The sequence below is a fragment of the Dendroctonus ponderosae genome, unplaced genomic scaffold, assembly GCF_020466585.1.
Source record: "Dendroctonus ponderosae isolate FM_Combo_2020 unplaced genomic scaffold, Dpon_F_20191213v2 Dpon_F_20191213_2, whole genome shotgun sequence".
Lineage (NCBI taxonomy): Eukaryota > Metazoa > Arthropoda > Insecta > Coleoptera > Curculionidae > Dendroctonus > Dendroctonus ponderosae.
Window position 1 is genome coordinate 11,218,884 of NW_026018165.1, and position 25,206 is coordinate 11,244,089.

General features: G+C 32.0%; 2 protein-coding genes across 39 annotated transcripts in view; one reads left to right on the forward strand and one right to left on the reverse strand.

Annotated features, from left to right (window-relative positions):
• The window catches only part of LOC109546301, a 520,465-nt gene that overhangs the window by 377,819 nt on the left and 117,440 nt on the right, over window positions 1-25,206 (reverse strand). The window lies entirely within an intron of this gene.
• Window positions 1-25,206, forward strand: part of LOC109536792 (broad-complex core protein) — an 81,187-nt gene that overhangs the window by 44,012 nt on the left and 11,969 nt on the right. For 7 of the 38 annotated variants that reach the window (XM_048664002.1, XM_048663996.1, XM_048663998.1 and 4 more), the window contains exons 2-8: window positions 2,419-2,620; window positions 4,334-4,522; window positions 6,884-7,110; window positions 7,197-7,393; window positions 9,236-9,389; window positions 10,022-10,245; window positions 12,540-12,605. In XM_048664002.1, the coding sequence (XP_048519959.1) occupies window positions 2,435-2,620; window positions 4,334-4,522; window positions 6,884-7,110; window positions 7,197-7,393; window positions 9,236-9,389; window positions 10,022-10,245; window positions 12,540-12,605 (1,243 nt within the window). In that variant the 5' untranslated portion in view covers window positions 2,419-2,434. The other 31 variants (XM_048664013.1, XM_048664012.1, XM_048664004.1 and 28 more) reach the window with 27 other exon arrangements.

A 25,206-nucleotide genomic window follows, 5' to 3' on the forward strand; every position in this document is an offset into this window, starting at 1 on the left:
TTTGTGTTCCTATCCAATCTCTGGAAAAATGTTTACGATCTTGACGCTTTCAGTTTAAACAATATAATTCAATTAACATCCGATTATTTTATTCTGGAAATGTTGGCTTGACTACTTTCAATGTCCAAAAACCAATCGCAAAAATACAAGTTTTGCAACTATTCGATTTACGTTTGCAAAAAGTCCGATGTTTGCCGCTTTTTACATGATCTAATATCGATGATAGATATAATATCGATTTCCCATAGGTAAGTGTTGAAATACTGACTTGCTGCTCAAGCAGTTGAAAAAGGAGAATTACAACAGCACTTGAAGACCACCAACAACATCCTGGCAATATTCCAATTAACTTTTCTTGAATATTTTTAGTTCCGTTGTTTCACATTGATTCCTGTACTTTTATGAGCACTTATTGCAAATTTGTACGTTTTTCTAGAAACTTTATTTTCTATTTCTTCTTTTTTATACTAGATTTACAAGGCTGCTGAAGACATTGCGTCTTTAGCGCTTTTCTCGTTTGAATGATGTCAGGTTAATTTCTTGTTTTGCTTTCGGTTTTAGTAAAATGATATTATTGCAGCAAAATTAAGTTTGATATCTAACTTTTCCCTTGAACTAACTTGTCTGCATCATTAGTTATAAAATCCCCTGTATGCAAAAGATCTAGAATAATCCATACCTTCTGCTAAGTAATACCGGGAATATACCCACCAACAAGTCGTTAAAGAAATATATAAAATTTTTAAAGCTTCATTGAAACACGTTCAGAGATAAGATGTCTTCACTCCAAGGCTATGATTTCATATTAGTTCATGTCAATGGAATTGTTTAATTTATGAATTGTTTTGTTCTACTATGCAATTCAAATAATCCTTTTCCATTATGAGCTGTTAAATCCGCAAGAAGCAGGAAGAGCCCTAAATAGTTTCTTAATTGAATCACCTTTACAAAGAACGGCCAAATGGGGTTTTTGACACTGCATTTGCGGTTTTTCGAACAAAAAGAGTTCGGAACATTTATTTTGTTGTCTGAAGGCTAAACTTGTTTGCAAATCAATTTCTAAGTGTAAACGTATTAACAAGGTCTTAGTTTATTTCCATGGAGTACGAGGACCATTCAAAAACTTTATTCACACTCATCCACTAAATGTTGTCAGTTTTCATTTACTTCCATGGTCATTCATTGTTTTTTATTTTGATTGTCGTTCTTCCTGTTGGGTATTGAGAATCATTTCTATTATTGGCAGCTGCTTAAATTTGTTTCATTAGATTTTATTATGCTGGATTTTTATTTGTTTTGAAGATACATTGATTAATATTAGTTGCGAAATTAACAAAAACATCATTACAAAACCAGCAGAGCAAATAAAAAGTCAATAATTAAGTTAACTTTAGTAAGTAACCGTTTTCCAAGTTACTGAATGTAGCACAAGTGTATTAAAACCTTTTTAAAATTGTCAAAATGCTTTTTAAATTTAGAGCGTACACGCACACACTTTCTTGATCGCTGGAGGCCACCGAGACGACCTGATCTCACTCGTTCTGAATTTTTGTAGTTGGGGATGAATGTGGTCTTTATGGTTGGTTTATGCTGTGAAAGTGGACACAAATGATGCGTTACTAGTTTGCATTCTTAATGCTCTACAGATTTTATTAGAACGAATATTTATTCCCTGAAACTCACTGCTAGATCAATTTATAGACAAGCAAATAAGTGTATCGAAGTGGAAGGTGATGTTTTCACAAATTTGTGATCAACTAGTACCATTTGTCTATAATAATTTTTTTGGTTTTGTAATAAGTTAGATGGTTTTAAAATATCATTAATCAAACTGTCTATGAGGAAAATAAAAATGGTTATGTAAGATTGGCATATCTTCTAAGTTATTTTCATTTCCCCTTAAATCACTCTCTACACTTTTGCTTGCTACGGAGAAACTATTAATCCTTATATTTGGAATCACAAGATAATTTCATCTATTATATGCTAGTATTACAACTCCAAAAAAATTAAACATGAGAACACATAATAATGCGCAACAATTAACATTTTCAATTTAAACAAATGAGACACACAAAGAAAACTAGTACTTGTCTGAAATAAGTTTGAAATTTCGTTTCCAAAGGTGCAAGCTATGTATATGCTGTATGGAATATATTATCTTCGATTTTCTCCTATACTCACACTACTACGTTGGAATAATAAATTGGTGGCCGAACAACATATAAAACAATACAAATGTAGACGGTTTAACAATAACAATGATGAAATCAGAAATGTTCGGTCTGATTGATCTCCTCTACCAATTTGAAATTCATCGATCCCTTTTGGAAACTTGCAAAGGAAAACCTTTGACACTAATTGTATGATTTAGATAAGAAGATAATTGATTAAAAATTTATTTTTTGTTTGTTGCAGTTGAATACGTTTTACCATGGTCGACACTCAACACTTCTGTCTGAGGTGGAACAACTACCAAAGCAGCATCACTTCTGCATTTGAAAATCTTCGGGATGACGAGGACTTCGTGGACGTGACGCTGGCTTGTGAAGGCAAAAGTCTGAAAGCTCACCGAGTTGTTTTATCAGCATGTAGCCCATATTTTCGCGAATTACTTAAAGTGAGTTATTATTTAATTATTAATAATTACAATCATTCTAATGTAGAGTTAATTTGAATGTTTGTATTGAAAGTACCTTCTCATAAGTCCGATGTATGTTCTATAATAGCGTCAAACACGCATTTTTCTTACCTTATATTGAGCAGAACTTTTTAAAGAAACAGAGTTACAGTTTAGCACAGATATTGCATTTTTCATATAAAAATGTGTATTTTGTTTTTTATTAGTAGTCGTCTTCAATAAGTGTTTTGCTGTTTTCAAATTTTGTTTAAACATTAATTGATAATCGAATTTATCATAATTGGAAAATTAAGAAAATTTATTTGCACAATATCACTTTAATATCGCTGGAAACAAAGTGTCTTCACAATTTATGTGTGTCAATATACAAAATACGTCCTAATGTGTAAGATTATTTACGATATATCCGAACCCAAACTAATTTTAAATAAAACTGATTCTTCAATGAGACTGAGAATCTGGTATTAAGTGCGTATATACATAATTCCAAAAAAAATGAAAAATATTCTTGAAGGTAAAACAAGGCCAAGCTGTTTCGTCATTCACGTCATCATCAGGGCCGCCAATAATAACAAGGTATCAAGAACCCTGAGAGGTCACACATACAGGGGAAAAATACAAACTTACTCGACAACATATTTCGATAAATATCACCTCAAAGAACACCGGTTCGATTTCACTTCTGAGAATAAGAAGAAATTAGCACTACATTTATTAATAGCAAAAAATATTCAGAAAGGAAAAGTAACTAGGTATCCAAGATATCGAAAAAACGAAGATTTTAAAATCAAAATTTCAATTTCTCGTTTGTTTTGTGCAACACCCAATTTAATAAATACTTTAAGATTGATGAATGCATTTACGATCACCCTTTGTAGATGAATATCTGTAATAAAGGTGTATAAATAAACCGAAACGTAAAAAAAAAAAAAATTTGACAGGGATTACCTTGCATGACGAAAAGCTAAAAATATATTTTTAAATTAGAGAGCTTTTAAAAAACAGTAAGCAGTTTCTACTCTATATTCAGTTTTGATTTGACCAAATAAGAAAAAAGCAAATGTTCGTATGTGAGTTCTCATACACATTTCGCGGTAACCACGGCCATTAATAGCAGAAACCGGGCCTTTTTAATAACAGGAACATAAATGACGAAACAATAGAATTGTTTAATGCTAATTTAACTTCAACTAATAAAAATCTATTGCAGTAATTTTTAATCGGTACCTAGTTTTATTATATCGCGATCTGACGTGTACAATTTACAACACATGGACGATTAAAAAAATTCAGAACAATTTAAAGTGATTTCAAAGCCATTCCATAAATCATCGGATTTTACATGCACAGGGTGTGATGCATGACGTGAAGGGCGTATTCTTGATTTTATGCGACGCAAAAAAATCGTTTTATGTACCATTTTATGTTGAAGAATTTTGTTATCGAAGTTTTTGATCGCGCAAATCTACTTATTGCTTGAAGCGTTTGTGAAAATGCAAATCGGCGTTAAATAGACAATCAGTGAAAATATGAAGTATCTGAGAGTATATGAAGAATATCTGCTGTATGAAACGGATACAAGAATATTTCCGGTTTCCAAAAAATCTACAAGTTCGACTTTTTGATTTATTGTTACCAATGGCTGGTCGAATATGTGTCTTTCTTTTCTTTTATCTAAAACTTTTTTTGCAGTCTACTCCTTGTAAGCATCCTGTGATAGTACTTCAAGACGTTGCCTGGGCAGACCTCCACGCTTTGGTGGAGTTCATCTATCATGGCGAAGTAAACGTTCATCAACGATCTCTCTCCTCCTTCCTCAAGACGGCGGAGGTTCTTAGGGTTAGTGGTCTCACTCAACAGCATGGAGATGGAAGGGAACAAGTGAGTAAATATTAGTCAAAGATAAAAAGGTCGATAATTTTGAAACAAAAGTTTTCTTGGTGGTGGTGGGTTGACAAAATCAACTTCTTCATTGCGTGATTCATGATTTATGACCTGCGGTTCCCAAGTTTTCCTATTGTGAAGCCATCATTCGTCTTACCAGATTATGCCTAGAAACAATCGCTCAATTGATAGCTTAATCCTTGGTATCAAATAAAACTGGTTTTAAGTTCGTGAGTTTTCCTCTGTTACAAGACCTTGAAACCGAAATATTTACAATAAATAGCAACGGACCGTAAAAGTAGTTTAGTTGCAGTTCTCATTTTTATTTGCATGGTGACTCAAAGCGCCGATCACATGCCCATATCAATGATTTATTTCTGCGGCAATAGTGTATAATTTGTTCGAAAAGGTTCTGGTATAATCTGCAAGAACAGGAAGTCTGTCTACTGAACAAACTGCAGGCATTATTTGTGCAGAATTAACAAATTTATATATCGAAAGTTTAACAAACAAACGATATTTATACGGAGTTTGCTAGGCAGTGGTCATATTTGAAAAACGTCTGAAATTAGCCATTGACTTTTTTAACCGATTTTTTTTATATAAAACTGTGGGTAAATTGAAGAAGTAAGGGGTTCTTAAACTACCTATAAAAGTGGGTTTTGATTGTTTTTGGAAATACCTGGTAGTCAGATCAGATATAAGATCAAAATCATTGCAACGTCGATCCCACACTTACTTTTTAAGTTACTTAAAATAGTTGGTTCTTCTAGGGATTCGGATCAAATAACAACGTCTTAAAATTGATGCAGATAGAATAAAATCATAGGTGCTAGGTGCTAATAAAGGTTGAATCGTTAGATCAAAACACGTTCTTGTCAAGTCTTTAGTTCGATGCGCTAAAATGATCACCAAGTCAAAACGCTCAGAAGTCGCTTTAGCTGATATTAGATTTTCTTTCCTCCATAATCGCTGCATATCAAAACATTCATTCAATATTTCTAATGATTGGCGAGATACTGCGGTTTAGAAAATCAAGTAGACTCCAAGTTCTTGTTGAAATTTTTATATTTAGACTATTTTTTTTTTATTAAACAGTAACGTTGCTCCTAGAAAACTACGAAGTGTGGTAAAAAATGCATTATGATACCGTCTTTTTTGTGGTCAAGTTCAAGTGGTCTTTTTCAACAACTTTGTTTCCTTTAAACAAATTTATAGAACATTGCTTTGTCATGTATTTTTACCCTAGTACACCCACTAGATGTTCAAAAACATTATTTTCCGATAGATCTTAGTTTCCGTGATTGGATTAATGCGAATTTTCTTGGGTCAACGTTTTGGCTCTATTTAAACCATCATTGGGGCTGTAAAAGGGAACACAGCGGTTTCAGTCTTGAACTATCATAAAAGCTGGTTGCTATTAATATAAAATTTAAAAAGAACCGCTACAAAAGCAAAATTGTATAGGTATAAGCGACAAAGGACAAAATCACATTAAATATTAATTTAACGGTAGTAAAAAAACACAGTTAACAAACAATACTTAGAAAACCATTTTTGGTATGGTGGAGACACAATCATAAATATAAGGTTTAATTTACCATTAATTTAGTGTATTTGTGCCGCAGAGGGCCGGAACATGCCACCAAGCAGGTGTCGTATGTGGTATGGAACTGGGAATTTGGTTCTCTCTTAATGTCTGCATGTGTAAAGCTTAAAGAAAGTATAGCTGATAAGAAATTATTATTAATTCTTTTATTTTTCGTCTACTTATTTATTATTTAAAAACAACCATTCAAAGACCTAATTTTTCGATTATAGTCAGTGGTTAGTTTAGTTAGTTAATTATAGAAATATATACATATAAATAATCTCTATTCCATAGGAAATGCTATAGATCGAATGTTAAATAATTCCACTTTTGAGTTATGCATATTTAATATGCTGAAAGTTTATTTGCCGCAATTATAAATTAGGATTTGTAGTTTTTTAGTACTACATACTTGGAAGTAAATGAGAAACACTTTCCAAAAAAAGCAATAAAAATATATAAAAAATGATGCTAGTATCTCATTAAACCCTACTCGACTTTGACAAATTCTGCCTATTATCCTATTATCTTATAAATGCTAAGTTTTCAATATCTAACACCTTTGCCGCTTCCGAAAAACCAACGGATTTTTCCTCATTTTGTTGCAATTATGTTTCACAATTAGAATCCACAAATTTCATTCTATTTTACTCCATGTCTCAAAACACTCACCCTTCGTCCCTGGTATATGTTCACAACACAAGTTGTTAAGAGCTTAAGCAATTGCATAATATTTTGTGCTAAAAAGTTTTGTGTGTTGGTTTCAGCTGGCTCAAGTACAAAGTCTGATCAGATCTCAACAGCAGCAACAGCAACAGCAACAGCAACATCAAGCACCTCCAACACCCCCCATTCCCAATCATCAAGGCAGCTACGCAGATAAGCTCGTTGAAGATGCCTTATTCACTTCACCACCATCGCCGCCCCACGGTGCCACTGTAAATCAATTGCTCCGTAGGGCTGCTATGCAATATAGGAGGGAACGATTTGAAAGGTGCTTAACTTTTTCTTTATAAATTATAGCTGATAACTAACTAGTACCAATTGGTCCCGGTATCTATATTTGTAAATTTTTCCTAGAAGAATATCATCTGATCCGGAAAGTGACCACAAACGAGTGCGCTCAGAGCACATTATAGGAAATAACAACAATAACGAATTGAATCTATCTCACAATCCGCCTCAGACGCAGCCTGCAGACTTTTCACCGAGCGCAATGAAGAATAATGCTTTGAACTTGAACATCAATTCATCGGTCAAATCCGAAGTAATAGAAGGTGAGGCGTAGATTATTTTACATGTTTTTCAGAAAGTAATGTTTAAGTTGAAATTACAACAAAACGAACAGATTTTGAAGAAAACATTCTATGCTTCAATGCTCGATTAGGAAATAGTGTAAAAACAAGTATCTATTACAAGAAATAAATAATTTTGCTACTTCCGGTACTGGCCAACTATTTTGTGGGTATCAAAGTCCAAGTGTTTTCTATTTTGTTTGCGCCTCATCTTTTTTTTTGAAAAAAACATCAAAATAATCGGACTTTCTTCTAAAAATTAAGATTTTCGAATAGACATGATCTGCAATCTCCATTAAATATTTGCCACGTCTCTTAGCCTTTTTCTTCCCTACTCCTTAATTTTAATTAAAGTTTAATAACGGAGCTGCAGTTATTTTCTTTACTACGGCATGTCCATCCACTGTACTTCATCTCCAACTTAGTTAAAAGTTCAAAAGTAACTTTACTAATTCTTGCAATAAGAAATATTTTCGCTCATAAAAAATACCCAATTATCGGTTCAATGAATCAATATATCGGAGATCCATTTACGGAGAGGTGGGTTTGGAGGATGTTAAATTGATTTATAAATGTGGCGAACTTTTGACAAATGTTGAAAATCTAATTTCAATCATTTACCATTCAAATGATGAATTTTTAATTTTGTTTTGCAGTGTTTAATGTTAATTTTCCTTAATTTTTTTCTGCATCAGTTCGATTTGTTCAAGATTATTAAAACATATTTATCAGAAGTCCATATACAATGGGTTGAATAATTTAGTTTCTATACACTTTAATTGGTAATCGCTTCATTGAAACGATAAATTTTACTGGTTATTATGCCATTGTTAAAAATAAATTGTTCCTGATTTTTCGCAAGCGTGAGAAGTATTCCTCAGAGGTATTTTGCTCGAAAGCTAGAATAATCCCATGTACGTTTAGAAACTCGCATCAAGGAGGTACGAGTTGCAGGATTTTTTGAATGCTCTTTTAGTTGTGTTTTCAGCAAGTGTTTCGCAAAGTAAATACATTGATTTTTTAGAAATACCGGAACAAACAAATTTCGGCAACAAGCGTTTGATGTTTTTTTATTACTATGGCTCACTAACAAAATCAGTTAATGCAACCGAAAGAAATTATCAAAAATTGTTTCTTAGTTTCTCACTCCAGTTCGGATTCAAATGTAAATAAATCACAAAAATTCACGTCGCTAAGTTGTAGGGCGATCGCTCTTCATTTTTGAGTATATTTTATGCAAGCAATTTTACTTGCTTAATGATGATAATTGCAAAAAATTATTGAGTTAAAGTACTATTAATGACACTGTAAATATAGGAAACATTAATAAATGACTGATTTGCACTGTAATCTTTACGCCAATAATCATACGCCAAAGTACGTTTATAATAATAATAATTCCGAAGTTAATAATTGAATAATTCTGAAGTAATAAGTAATTTAACTTTTTAGTTACAATATTTAAAGCATAAATATTAAAAAATCTACCGTCAACAAAGATGAATATTCAAATATTTTCGAATTCTTACATTGGGCGTAAATTAGACCCGAAATACTAAAGCAAAACATATAATTAACTTAAAAAGTGGAAATGAATCAATTTATTTTAACAACTATCTTTTGTTACTTTGCTTTTGTGTTCAAAATGTGGTATTGCTCAGTCTTCACCCGACTTTTTCTTAATAAAATCGATTTTTGTTATTAATTAAAATGTTCAATAAACCGTGGATCAGTAGCTTTTAAACACTCCCTAGAGTTTAAAGTTTTTATTATACTGTATTGCCTTATTCTATGTTTTACCAACATTTCTTATTCTTCATTCAGGAAATGGAATAAGCAGCACAGATCGAGAAAATTCACCTTGTTCGCCTTCTCCAACACATCCCCTTTCTCGATGTCACAGTGATAGCAATGAAAACAATGTAAAAAATGAGCCAATGGAGTTAATGTGTAGTAGTAACCAGCCAGATGATAATAGGTATGAAAAACTAGTTTATTTTTGGTTTATTGAATAATGTGACTATGTTAAGATTTGCCTCTCTATTAAAGAAGGGAGATAACGCTCTGCAACAATTCAGTTTAGATATATGTGTGATATTTTCAATGTAAATATTATCAGAATGTGTGTTTCAAATACGCAAAACTATACTAAGCATTTGAGAGAGTCTGCTCAGAGTGAACTATAATAACAATTAATTTAAAATAAATTAAATATACTTTTTTTAACAACTTGCCTAGCATACGTTTTAAATGCAATTCTCAAATTCTATTCTGCTATAGAACAAACTAAGAACTTTACCAGCGAAAATATTTTAAATAATCAGTCTATTCAAATATTTAAATTTATGCAAAGTTAAGGAAACATGGAAGTAAATTAATCAAATTTGTTTTATCCACTTTATTCACATAAAAAAAATTGTTCCTGTTAAGAGGAATTAATGACGAATACTTCATGATAAATAAATCTGATGCTTTCAATCAATTCGACTTCATCCTTCCTATGAAGATTTGTGGCTGATTTTAATCGAGAATTGCAATAACTTCAAGTTTTCAAATTTTTAAAATGAATTTGTATAAAGCATTTGGACTAATATTTCAATTATTACCCAGCAACGATTCAGGCGAAGGTGCACCGAATGAAAACGGCCCCAATAATCTGCCACATGGGCCGCATTCTGGAGGAAGCTCAGGAGGAGATCATGACGACCATGACAGTCCTATAGGGCCTTACTTGACGCCCTCAGAAAGCAAGTTATTTGCAACTGCAGCTGGAAGTTTCAATTTTAGTATGGCTGCACTAGCAGCTGATCCCGCTGCTCTAGGAAGTAAGTTTGGTTAGTTCCTTTTCTTTTTGTTTACTTTTTTATGGCCTATCCTCAGGATTTTTTTTTTGTTTTTTTATTTTCTCTTCAACTAAACTTTACTAAATGCTAACTAATTTCTGCATAAATATCTTACTCACTTTAAATTAATTCAAAATAATTGTACTGGATTTTTTTATGAGCTCTAAAATGGTACAAATTAGAATGATCTTGTCGGCAAAACTATGTATTATAATACAAAACGAAAATGTATACACGCTGTTGAAATCAGTATCAGTGGAAAATTTGTTACCAATTCTTGCAGCTTATTTAACTTCCCTATTAAAATGCCTAATTAACTCTTTTTTAAATGGGAAATTCAAATTTCAGCAAATTCGACCAAATATCAACAAATATATATTTTAATATGAGAGTTAATTAACAAAAACATAAAAAGAGTTAGATTCAGAAATAGAATATAAAGCTCTTTCATTTATGTTCAAGGCATTCTAGAAAAAAAGCCTGATGTTTGATAATCCATCAGAAATAAGAAATTAACACGTCACAAATAAGGCAATAATATGCACTGAAAAAATGTGAAAATATGAAACCTGTAGTGTAGCTATTTGAATTAACGAGCATACAAAATTTTTCTTTTCATCTAGCAGGCAATTGCTGTAATATTTCCAAAACAACTACAGAAAATACCCAGTACTTCCGAAAACAATTTTCAAATGGAAATAAATATTGAAAACTTTGCTCAAATCTGATATATGCAGCTAACTATGATATTTAGGCGTCGATTGCTCTTTTCAAAAATTCCAATTCCAGCTAAATAAAAAACAATATTTGTGTTTAAAAAGTGTTTAAAACAATATTTAAAAATAATCTGAATGAGCAAACCGTTTTGCAAAACCGCAAGCTTTAAAGGTCGAATGAAACAACATTTTATGCATTCAGGTTCAGCTTTCTTTTAACATTTCGGGTCATTTACCTGTTTTAATTTTTGGTACAAACAAGCTGTTTCTACATTTTGATAATTTACTTGTTTTAAATGCATGACCAATATATGAGAGTAATGTGTGAAAATTAACTCCGGAGTCTTTTTAATTATTCTTAATCTACTTTTCTTTATGTCCTTTTTTTAGTCTTAAAATAATGTTAGGTGCCATTCCTGATGTATTTTTTTAACTTTACTTTGCCATTGGCGAGTTTGAAATATACATTGATTTAATTAAAAGTAACGCACAAAAGTTATTTTTCAGTAACTCGAGCAATGTAAAGGTTGCTTATCTATCTTTATATCCATAAAATATAAACTCTGTTTATGCTACATAACAACGAAAGGAGCTTTTTAAGTGCTAGGACGGCATTGTTTGTTATTAGGATATTTATCATGTCAGTCATTTTTAGAATCTCCGTCCAAAAATGCAAGGTGTTTCATAAAAACAAGCCTATTAACATGTGACATATGTGCACAATTTTTAAGGAAAAATACATTCATAAATATTTCGGAGTGATTGGATTTTCTTCTATCTTAGGTAGTTTCTTCAACTGTGCTCAACATCAAACACAAATTTCCGTAATTCTTAAGAATAAATCGGGATTAATTAAATCGCTGCTCCTAAATGTTTTTAAAAACGTGTTATTATAAAACACCCCGTATAAATACTGTTCAATTGAAATAATCACCAAATAAATTTAAATTATTAAGCTTGAATAATCTTTTCATTAAAGCTTAAATACAAGTTCAGGATAAAAAAATAAAGTTCCTATTTTCAAATGAGTGAAGTTTTGATCTCAGTTTTTTGTTTTAGAACACTAAATTAACCCAGCATTGAGAAAAGCACTAGTTTCAAGGCTTTTTAAGTAAATTCTGTAAAAAAAATGTATATCGGGCAGAAACAGAGTTTTTAAAATTGAATATCAAAATATGTTTACATACATACATAATGCATACAATTATTTTCTATTCAAAGAAAAGGTTTATTTAAATTCGCTAATACATTTATACCTTTTTGATCAGTCAAATTAAATTAGCGTATCTAAGTTGAATTCAATTAAATTAAATTATAATTAATTAATAAATTGTTACAACTTTTTAAGTTAAAGTTACTCCACATCTAACAATGTACGTCAATGTATAATACCCTTTAACATCTTTACCATCGTAACTTAATGCATGCAGTGTTCAATCTGAACTTTCTCTTTATACTTTTATATACTTTTTTAGAAATGTAGTTAAGTGTAATTATTAATTTTAAGTTTTATTTAATTGTTGTAAATTTAGGCAGTTAACTGGAAGGTTAACTGCATAATAAATGTAGACCTATTTGTTCCAGGTCTAAATCAGTCGCTACAAGCAAACGACACATTGGCAGGGACATCGCAAGGTAAGCAGTCTTTTTGAATTTTTGCAATTTATAAAGTGTTCGTTCTAAAACAATATATCGGTTAGTATTACGACACGTTCGAAATTCAATATATGGTTCAACTAACAAATGGTAGCAAACAAACATAAATGTTCAATATTTTTTCATATTGAATACCTACATGCTTAATTTTATATTTCTTAGCGTCACTTTACTTTTTGCCAAATTTCTTATGGAATTATTCTCTACCCATTGCATTATGAGACAACTAAAAAGCTTAGTTTAGCTTCCTTTCATAACAAACCAATAAATTGTAAAACTGGTAATACTGCCCGATATATCTAATCCAGTACGAATAATGCCACTTTGATTACAGTGGCATTTGGTACATGCAAGACTCTTTTGGAAAAAAGCAACTAATTGATAACATCATTCACATAAAATCCAGTTGAAAGTTAAAGATAATGCGTTTTGATCCAAAAGTGTCTTTATTCCAAGTATGTGTTTTCTCTGTTTGTGTTCTGAAATGTTTCGATTTGTTTTTCTGGTCTGGTTACTTTGTGTTTTAGTCTTGCGTGTGTTTATTTTTTTGTTTATTCCTTCCGAAATGTAAGATTCTTGGGGAAGCCAATTTAAAGAAAATTACTAGAAATAGGTTTCATGGAAGCTAGGAGGTTATTTATTAAGTATCTTAAGAGCAATCTTATTAATGTTACTAATAATCCTAAAATGAATTTGCCAAATTTACTTTTGCAAAGTTGTTCCAGAGAAATGTTAAAATAAATTATAACGATAACAGTTTGAAATGTTGATTGAGAGGGGTAACATTGCTGATAATTTGAAGCTTTATTACTATTATTAATTATTTATGAAACTGATACCGAAATTTGATTATTTTCTGCTTTTGAAAACACCAAATTAAGGCACAAACATTAAGTTTAATATATTTTGAGCAAAATAACATATTTGATGAGTATTGCAAATGTTTCAATATTATGAAAATTTAGATAGTTTCGCACATGCCAAGTCATACAAACGCAATAAGGAGCATATATAACAGAAGATATATAAATATAAAATTTGCTTGCGTCCAAATAGTTCGAATAATCATTGCTTCGGAGAATAGAAACTTAAAATTTATGCTTTTAAGCATGCATTCTTCGAGTAGTTATGTGCTCCAATTATAGCAAAACAAGATTAATTTATGGGATGATTTTTTCTTTAATTTTCTCCTTTCATGAAAAATTAAGGTCAAGGAGATTTACATCTGAAATTACCCCTTTGTTCAAGCGTCACTATATATTATTGTTATACGAATTTTAAAGTTTCTGAATAAGTTTCAATTTTTAATAAGCAGAGCTAGTTCCACTAGCAATAACTGATATTCCACAAAAGGAGGTCACACAGAGTTAGGTCTGATAAATGCGGAGGTCACTCGATTAACTCCGGTATAGTCCGAATTTAGTTGGGAATTTTAAACTTAAACTCATTCTAACTCCTTTCGTTTGGATTTTTATTCCCCTATCGAAACAGGCAAATTGTCCAAGTATTCCAAGTAAGTTCCTTATAATAAAGTTAATGCTTTTACATTAAATTGTGTTGTATGAGCTGCAAAGTAAATAGTTTCTTTTTGACTGATCTGAAATACCGATAATGAAAATAAAATTTCAATACTCATTAAATATTGTGTTAGCTAAGTATTGGGTACGAGACATTTTTATATTGTAATGTTTGTTTTCAAAAGATATTTTATAAAAATTGTACGCGCACAAATAATTTTCATAACTGATCGGTGTAGATGCTATAGAAGCCATTCGAATGGAAACATTGGAAAGCTTGGAAGCAAAATTCCCAATTTCAAAAGTCTTTAATAAACATCAGAGGAAAAGCTGCATTGTATTCTATTACTCAATATCAAGCAACGTTTCAAACTGTCCTGTATCTAATCCAGAATGAAAGAGTGGTGACAGCAAAGTGCTACGCCCACATAAACTAATATCGGCTGTACATAATGGCTTAATAGAACACATTATATACTAGACAACTAGACTTGTTGCAAAAAGGGCTAAGACAGAGGCTAAAATCGGGCTTCTTGCCCATAGGTATGGAGGATTTTCGATGTCAACCGTGCAACAAGAGTCTTAGCTCCCTCACAAGACTTAAAAGACATATTCAAAATGTGCATATGAGACCATCAAGAGAGCCAGTGTGTAACATATGCAAGAGAGTGTACAGCAGTCTCAACTCGCTTCGAAATCACAAGAGCATATATCACAGAAACGTTAAGAATATTAAGACGGACGAGCTGATTCCTCCGCCGCACCATTCGTTTTATCTCTGAGAGGGATTAAACAAGGCTGCAAACGCATTTTTATGTTAAATTTGGGAGTTCTTCTTAAGTGCGCGTCAATTACATCGAATACTTTTACGATCTAAAACAACATACATTTGTGTTGCCACTAAGATGTATATAAAGGTCAATCGTGAAACTTCCAGATGTTTAAACAAGTTAATGCATGTACTTTGGTAACTGCAGAAACAGGAATAGGAGCCACACAGCCTGCAAATATTATCACTTAACTCAATATTATAACGAATTGTTCTAAAAGCTGTTTAAGCATCTGGAAGCATTTTTTTAAATAAACACTGACATCTCCTATAGGACAAAATAGTCCTAAAATGAGGTCGTTCTAAGTACATTTAGATTGGCTAAACTTGTAAGGCCACTAATGATTTCTACTTTTCCACTTTTTCTTTGTATTAGGATACTTAGACTTAAGACATTTATTAAAGGTGTATCAATCGCACTGACAATTAAGTAATACAGGAAGACTGAATACGCGTTAAATATGCAACGGACAACAATTGGTTACTAAAATATGAAATAAACAATTTTAACCCAACTAAAAATAGCACACTTCAAAGATGTTAATCGATCTTATTTTTTGTACTCCAAGTTCTAATGTCTTGGCGAAATAGAGCTAGTAGTCCAGTTAGCTAATTTTGAACTGGCATTCGTGACTAAAGAAAAATGAAATTTTTATACGCATTTAAACACAAGTTTAAGAAACGGAATATTTGTTGATACACAAAAGAATCTACTGCTTAACATCATTTCTAAAAGCAACTACTATAAGAAATGAGTGTGGTTTCTTCGCGATACCACCCCAATTAGCGGTAAATAAAAACACTGATTACGTAAAAAAATGCCCAAAGTTAACACAAGATTTGTGGATCAATTTGACATAAAATCTTAAGTATCCTGGAAAACATTGTTAGGAAGATAGAAAACAAATTTGTAATTGCAATTTTTGAAAATTGGAAAACGAAAACTACAAACTCTGCCAGACAGGGATTTAAACATTTCCTGGAATCAAAAGGCGCAGCGGCAAAAAACGTTAGTGCCTGCGCTATGTTAGAGTGAAATATGATTAAACACTAGAAAAAACTGCAAATTGGAGGTTTGATGCAAAAAGCTTGTGGAAAAGGCTGAGAAAAAATAGGTTTTCCCGAAAATGGAATAATCGAACATATTTCAACTTGCTATTCAAAACTTGTAACGGGATAGTAAGATAATTAAATGAATGTTTTGAAAATGTTTTACTTAAAACGTTATTTTCTATTATAACCTCTTGATATTGTTCTTCTCTAAGTTCACGTTTCTCTCACTTTACGTTAAAGACATTCGAGCATGGTAAAGTTTCGTTTCCAAACTGTTTGAAACGGCAATTTGTTAATTTTTCGCCTTCAGTTTTTTCTCGCTAATTATTTCCGCGGAATATGCCAACGTTAAAGATCCCTACCAACTAAATTAACTTGAACTAAAACAAGGCAAAGCCAGATTCGCTAAGCAAACATTTGGTTTATGAAAACGATTCAATAGTCAGTGCACGTGTAACCCGCATATACGATATTTCAATCGAAGTTTAAGATCAAATTAAATAGAAAATATTCAATATGTCCATTTTGCAGACTAATTCAGATTATAATCCGTACCTACTTAACCATTTTTACGGATATTTTTTAATTCAATTATTTGTTTAGAAATCCTGTATCCAGCGAAAAATTAGAAGAAGCTATACTCATTTTCAAATGAATTTCAAAAGATGTAAAAACCACAGAATTAAAAACTGCTAAAACCTACAGTTAAAAGCACGAAGGTCCGGAAAAAGTTTTTATCTTAAACAATCAATTAAAATAAGTTCTCAGAGAGATCCACATGTTGCTCAATACATCCTCCTCACATCAGCAAGTTGACCGCGTCTAAAACGATTATTCTAACGCTTTAAACAAGCATATCGTTTATAAAAGGTTATTTTGCAAATAAACTCAGAGGATGAATTCGATTAAGGGTAACTTCGATTAACAATTATTAATTTTTTTTTTGTCGGGTGTCTTAAATATTATAGGTTCTCCAGAAATATATCCGTAAAGGAATAATGGAAACAAGTTTTCCGTTACCAGAAAATCATATTTTCCAATTAAGCAGTAAGAGTCGATTCTGCGAAGAACAACAATTGCCAGGAAATTAGTCGTTTTTTAGTCACACCGGTACGAATCTATACAAATTCTCAAAAATATATTTATGGTGTCAATTTTCTTAAATGGTTGCCTTAGAGTTGAACTTGAAAGTCTACAGAAGCTCAAAAGCTCAAAGGGAAAACTCAAAGAAAAGTATTCTGCTATCAAACTCAAAAATGCTTTCACAAAAATTGCTGTCTCAACATAGTAGATAGTTAAAAATTAATCGACAACAAAAACTGATTCTGTTGCTTTTTTTGGATTTAATTGCATATGATAGTTAGATAAATAGGATTAGATATAAATCATCATAAATTACGACACAGTTTAGCAGAAATAAAAAAAGTAACATTTTCGATAAGGAAAAACCGTATGGTCTTCAACTGATATGGAGGCGATACTCATAAAATCAACCAGGCGCACTTAATTTGAATCTCTCTGTATGTAGGAAGTATCACATGAAAGTGGACGAGTGGAGCCCACAAATTCAGGTTATTACTTGTGCATTTAAAAGATAAACTCAACTGTATAATGGAGGCAAAATAAAACCAAACTGAATATCTCGAACAGTTATCAGTGAGCCGATTAAATCAATACTTTGGTTTACCAGTAGATATCTGAAGAACATGAACAAGATTAAAGCGGCCGTTAAAGAGTTAAGAATTAAGAAATACCGATCGAATTGGAGTACAAAAAATAAATCGTATCGTAAGAAAGCGGAGGCCTAATGGATGTTATATGTTTTCGGTGGCGCACAGCAGATGGAACGAGAAGAGCCCTCCCATTGCCATATGGCAACTCTGCGTCGCACCACCGATGCGATCTCTGCGGCAAGATGCTGAGCACCAAACTTACTCTGAAGAGGCACAAGGAACAGCAACACCTCCAACCGCTGAACAACGCCGTTTGCCAATTGTGCCAAAAAGTGTTCCGTACACTTAACTCACTTAACAACCATCGCAGCATATACCACAGAAGGCAAAAGTGAAGTGGGTATTCGTGCTAAAGTGCCCAGTTACCGGAAACACACTGAAATTATGATCCATTAGGCCCCCGCAGACTTGCTTTCACTAATTGGAACCTCGATTGCTTCCAAATGTGCAACGTATTTAATCTAAAGGCGAAAAACGAATTGCTACGCTATTGCAATGCGGTATTACCAACGAAATACGCTCGTAAAATTTGGAATAACTTCAATAGAAAAGTTACAGAAAACCATAGCAGTAATCGAACTATTTTTGTAATCAAGATGTTCATGTGGTATATGCGAAAAATACCACCCAGTAAAAATCACGCAGGTAATGAATTAATCAACAGCATCATCTTTATTCAATGGAAACCATCCTCAAGTTCACTAAAAGAGAGCCCGGATCTTCCATCTTAATCCAATATTAATAATCATTTTATATTTACTATGTCAGTGACGTACCTGGTTTTTAAGTTATTTTGTCTTGCATTTTCTATTTAATTGCTATGTTCTTTTGCCTCGTCTTTAGTTCGGACTGCTTTGTCCAAACGCATATTATTACTTACGCTTCATTTTAATATTGACAAAATTCCTATTTGCTGCTGTTGTCTTTTCTTGGTAATCTGTAAATCGTATTGCTTCTTTCCTTTAAAATGTATCGTTTTGCTGTATCTATCTCGTGGATATCCATAAACGCAAATTTCTCCTCGCGAAGGTAATTTTAATTGATATATAATTCATTCGAAACGTATTCAAGAGCGAATCGAATTAGTTCGATGCCTCATACTCGAATTATTCGAATAATTTAACTCGATTATATCACTATCCCAGAGCCTCGGCTCGTAAAAATGTTTTCAAGTAGCCGCACTATGCAACATTTTTTGCGCTTGCGAATGCGGTTTTGCTATTTATTGTCACTTTTTTGTATTGTGTATTAATTCGTCTCTGGTTCTATGGTTATTTACATTTCTGCTTTTTACAATTTAATGAATATTTTTCGTTGGAATATCGACGTTGCAACCAAAAATTTTTGATAAACTGAGTTTCTGCCCTTTAATTGTCAAGTCAACCCCATAGGCTGTACAAGAAAAAAATAAAAAAAAGTCGTGCCCACGGATTTTCTCTAAAAAAAATATAAAAATTGAATTTACTCCAAATTTTACGAATGAAAAAGGCAATGCGGTAAACTAATCTGAATCTCATGCACAGCTTTAAACAATTTGAATTGAATATCCTAAATATTTTTCGGGTGTCGCAAAATTGGTTTGCAATATTTTATCTGCATAGGAATACGAATAAGATTATTAAACAAATAAATGTTTTTATCTTTTCAGCAGTATTTTGAGAAAGACTTATACCAAAAAGTAATTCTGGAAATTGATATTACAATTGGAATGATGTTTATCGCTCTACTAGATGTTTACTGATGGTTCATATCAGTTCAAAAATTCTTGATTTTTGTAAACAAAGTACTTAAAACATGAGTTCCAATAAATAATAATAAAAATACGAAATTAGCGTTCAAACTTCAAAGCCTTTACTTGAACAGACGAAACTAGCTCTATATTTTCCTGATTTTTGAAAACGTCTCTTAGTCCCTACAACTGAAAATAAATATTTCCGCCTTCTTTTTTTAGGTAGAAGAATAGAGACATAAAGAACATGCTATTTTCGGTATTTTGAATAAAAATTTAGAGCTTTTTAAAAGAGCTTTCATATATTTTTTATTATTAAATGAACACGGTGCTGTTTTATATAAAGAAATAATGTCTGAGCTAAATATAATTTATTACCTGGTGGGGACCAAACAGCACCTTCACTTTATTTTGGAAATGTTTAATAATAAATTTTAACTTTGTGTATCGAACACATCTGGAAGCTCAAGTTCATAGGGACAAAATTCTATTTTCGGTCGTAGAATATGCAGTTATAATATTGCTCACGATTTCCCAAACACCCTGTATATTTCAAGTATTCGCAGACTTCATGCGCCTGAATTAAGAGAAACCCTGGATCTGAAATGATAACTTAAGAAAATAACAAATGTTTCATTTACAAGCTGGTTTTTATGTTGTAAAAAGTGACAATGGTGGTTGAACAAACGATAGATAGAAAAATATGTACATTTTATTGACTAGTTGTCTACTTGCATAAAAATGGTATGGAATAAGAAATTGAAAAATAAACTGCAGCTTAGAGATTTGGGGGCTTTTATGGCGAAAAAATATGCTATTTTTGAAAAGAAAAAAATAAATTTCTACTGTGCCACAAACTGAATAAGGCCAATTAAAAAGGAAACCGACACGTAGTCATAGTTTCAGATTCAAATAATAAGAAAAAGCGTTACAGTTGAGCACTAAAATTCCTAAAAGTGTTTCCCCAACATTTCGAGAATATTTTTGATTCTATTTCAAAGGCATAACAAAATGTTAATTTTCAAAACTGAATTGATTTCCCTCATAAACCTCAAATAGTTGGTCCATTTAACAGGACAATTATTTCTGAATTGGCTTATGTGACACAAAAACAACTATTCATCAACCTTATTTTAATTTCAATCTTAAAAGTTTCTTTTCAAAGTAACAAAATATTTTAAAAAATCTACATCTGCTACATCTTTCTCTTGATAAATGTTTTTTGTTGCAACAAATATGAAATGTTACTTTATTTTGTTTTTTACATGGTTCATCAATTTATTTATTTTTTGACTATTTATGATTTTGACTGAAATGCTACAAAAATAATAAATTTGCTAAGAACTATGAGTTCTCAAGGCTAATTGGTAACAACTACAGTCAACGATGGTAGACGGGAGGTGCATGACTTAACGCCTGAATACACCATGTACTGTAAATTTTCTTCGAAAATAAACTTAAACCAAAAATTTTTAAACAACCTCCAAATAATCTTCGCTGTTTGAACATAAAGGAAGGGAACGCAAACCAAAACCTCAGCTAACTTTGAACTAAATGTTTTCATAGTTTCAGCAATCGCTATTTTGAAATAATGTTTCTCAAAGTTCTCGGCTTAATGACTTTTCTGTTAAGGCGATTCAAAACTCAACGTTTTATTCGTTTTTTTTGTAATCAATGGTTCTATCTATCGCCTGTTCACTCCCGCTTAAAATTTCTGATACTTTACAAAGAAACACGTTTTATAGACAAACAGCATTTTGGTCATAAGAATTTATAGTTTTAATAACTAATAGTAAAACGCCGGTCTAATTGGATAATTTCCAATTTAGTTTATCCTCAATGTTCTAGTAACATTAGCTTGAATTATCACTAATTAAATATTTTTTTCTAAACATTCACAGAGTTACTATACATATTAGTACTTTAATCGAATACATCGTTTTAATAACATTATTGAACACTGAAAATGCTCTGACGATCGTGATATTATCTCGACTAATTAAAAATATGTGAAATTTTTAACATTGAAGAAAGACTGAAGATAATCAAAATTAGAATAGGGTTTGATAATTTTGGCTGTGATTGGGCAAAATGAAGTATTATGAAGAGGCTTTTCAGGAAGGTGTTTTAATTCGATTAGCAAATGAAAAATCGTTCAGAGTATGTAAAGTGTTCGATAATTTAAATACAAAGTGTTGTACAATTTTTCTAGTAATAAACTATTTATTAGCCAACATTGCATTTGATTACTTTTTAGGCTCTGTGATATATTTTGTTGTTTACTGCTAAAGATTTTATCATTTTGAAAGTGTAATGTTGTGCTTTGTACATACTTTACTAAATACTGTATAGATTTTATTTAGTTATTATTTGCTTGCATTAGAGTATTAATGGCATTTTTATATTCACTGGGTGAACGGGAGGTTATAGATCTAATAATATATTTCGCATTCTGATTAAGAAATTATATAAATATTAAGGTAGTCATAATTTATTGAGGTGAGCTCTGGCGGGATATGCAGTTCATAAATCGCTGAAAAAAATCGTGCAATAAAAAGACATTTTGGAACGCATTTGTCTAGTCAACTTTAATTTCGAAAATACTTTATTTTTACATTTTAAAAAGCTGTTTTATGTACTGCATGCCTACCGTTAAAACAATTATATTTTTTAGTATAAGAGGCTTTACCACCATAAGGTTCTTAGTTCATATATTTATTTGATATTTAATTTTATTGCAACTACGACAATATCTCAATGTATCCACATCGGCTTAAAACGTACTATTATTACTTAACTGCTCGGGATTTGAGATATGGTTGCAGAAATATGTAAGGTTCTTCTAATTATGTTGATTCAAATACTTATTAATCTTATATTCTTATAGAAACATGTTTATATTATCTTGCAATGGAGAGGACAGGACTTAAGTTGTTTACGGAAAGACTGAAATTTTTTATTTGAGACTCGAGGTATTTTTTAAGACTGAACCTTCATAATCTCGACTGATTTTCCCAGTTAAATTATCTATTTATTAAACCTTTGATCGTTTGAAGTTTTTATTAATATTGGCAACCCCGTTCTTAATTATTCAATTATTAAGAAATTGCAGAAAATGCGCAAGAAATCCACAATGGACAATTCATGTCGTGTTAGTTTTTAGGCAATTTTCTGCAATTTCTCAAAATTGGTCCTGTGTAGTGACGTTTCTCTTTTTTAGTTTTTGCATTTTAGGCATGTTTAAATGTTGTTTAATGCAATATTTTATTATATTTTATGTAACTGTTGTATAACCTTTATTTATGTTTAAATATATTTTTACATTTGCAAAAGCAACAGCTTGGGTTTTATTTTATGCTTGCCATATATGAAATGTTGCCTTTTCTAGGTGTGTGTGCGCTTTAACAAGGTTTTTCTTTGAAGTGTATCAGGAACTAATAAAAACCTTTTTGAGGAGCATCCATATATTCCCATTAATTGTGCGTGATATGTATGCTTGTATGTTTCATTTTTAAAATACAGAACCATTTATATTTCGCAGCATTCTGTTTATATGTGAGGGTTTTTTGCTGAGAATAGCTTGCAATATATACATGGTTCTCAACACGACGAGTGTTGCCACCACAAAAAAGTATATCGGAATTTATTATACGTCGCCAGCCATTTTTCCAAACCGCACACTCAAATTTCCATGGTTTCCAAAGTTACATCTGCTTCTTTGTACAAGTGTTAGTTTATGCAAAACGCAGTTATTGGGTTGCCACCTAGATTTAGTCAAAGAAGTTCCAGCTTAGTCTATTGTAGGTTTCAATATTTGGAATTATTTTTGTGAAAAATCTGAATTGCTGATGGTTTTTTTTATTGAAGAACCACAAAATGCTTCATGATCAATACTCTTTGGTGATGTTTGTATGCCTAATTGTTTCAGGTTTAGATCATTAACTATAGGTGGCAACTCCTAGTGTATTATGAGGGTTAAGGGAGTTAATTTAATAATCTATCGATAACTTCGTCCGCTAAAGACGCCTTCTTGGGAATGCGGCTCAATTCGAGTAATTTCTAAGTTCGTTCTAACGTTCTACATATATCCGTCCCACCAGTCTGTCCAAATATCAAGAAAACCTTCTCAAAGTGGCGGCGCAAACAGGGACTGCGGGAAAATGGGCTTTTTTGATACAATCACGTTCCATTCAAGCAAAACACAGTCAAACAAAGCCCACAGATCGCGAGTGTGCGGTCAGTGATATGGCAAAGCGGCATCGGTTCAATTTTCAAAAAAATTAATGCCAATTTGTATTCGGACCTGGTGGCGACACGCGCGAAAGTACCAGACCAGAGAGCCTGTTCTTGACCGTTCTACTCTCGTTTCGTTTGTCACTAACCACCATATCGCCCTGCGGTTAAGAATAGGACTTTCTAGAACGAACATAGTCTTTACTTTTGCAGGGGTATCGCCCAAGAAGGTGTTCACTTGCCAGCTCTGTGGCAAAGTGCTCTGTTCGAAAGCATCTCTGAAGAGACATATCGCGGACAAACATGCAGAACGACAAGAGGAATACCGGTGCGTGATTTGCGAACGCGTCTATTGCTCTAGGAATTCCCTTATGACACACATCTACACGTATCACAAGTCTAGACCTGGAGATATTGACATTAAGTTTTTTTAGCCAGAACACTTTGAGTTGCATCCGACCACTTTTGCAGGTATTACAATTTTTTAATAATTACCTCTTAAATATGCGCTAGATATCGATTTTTTTGGTGAGATATAAATAGCGCTTTTTAACGTTAAAGTTGAAATGCCCATGCTGGAACTGGAAAATTAGTGCAACAACTAGTGATGAATTAACCCATTCTTCTAGCAAAATAGCAGGAAATTTATTGCATGATTTCGGCCAGCCGCATTTAATTGACTATAAATATAATATTTTTAAATGCAGCGTGATTCAAGTTTTAATTGGGAAAATACAGAGATATTCAGATAAGACGACAGGGAAGTTTGCGATTCAATCGCTAAATTTTTAGAAAGTAGCGTTCTATTTACAATTTTTATGGATCAATAGAGAACCTCCGGGTATACTTTTTAAAATTATTTTCTAATATCCCAATGTCTGCGGTCGAAATAAATGTGAGTTCTATTACGGTTTATATTGCTTAAAGCTTTAAGGTTTCTCAGACATTTGGAGTTTTGTAAAAAGTACGTTTTTTTTACTGAAATTCTCCGCCCCTTTTGAGTCTCTACTGTAAACTCTACCTTGCGGCTGCCAATAGATTCACTTGTGAGACAGATTAATTGTATATACTTTCCTGAGTGTGTTTCAATTCCAAATCAAAATTCATTCCTGGGTTTCAGTCATTTATTGTCTCTATTTATCAATTAAAATACGTTTCGGTGTATTTTTCCACCATCATCAGTTTTTCTAAAATAACAGATAGTTAAAAAAAAATTTCATTAATTTTAAAAACAACCACAGTTCGTCAAAAGCCTCATCATATCACACATTAAAATACATCACAATTGCAATACTTTAAAACATTCTAAAATTAATTAGGCGTAACAGGTGATTAGTCAGGACAATCAAATTGGGGAAGAGACTAGAATTCTACGTTCAGATACTTAATATTTTTACTTACATGTGTAGCGTTGTTGCTGCTTTAAGCCTTGGCATACATTTGGAGTATTAATTTTGTCCATTTTGGACACAAAGCGAATAAAATA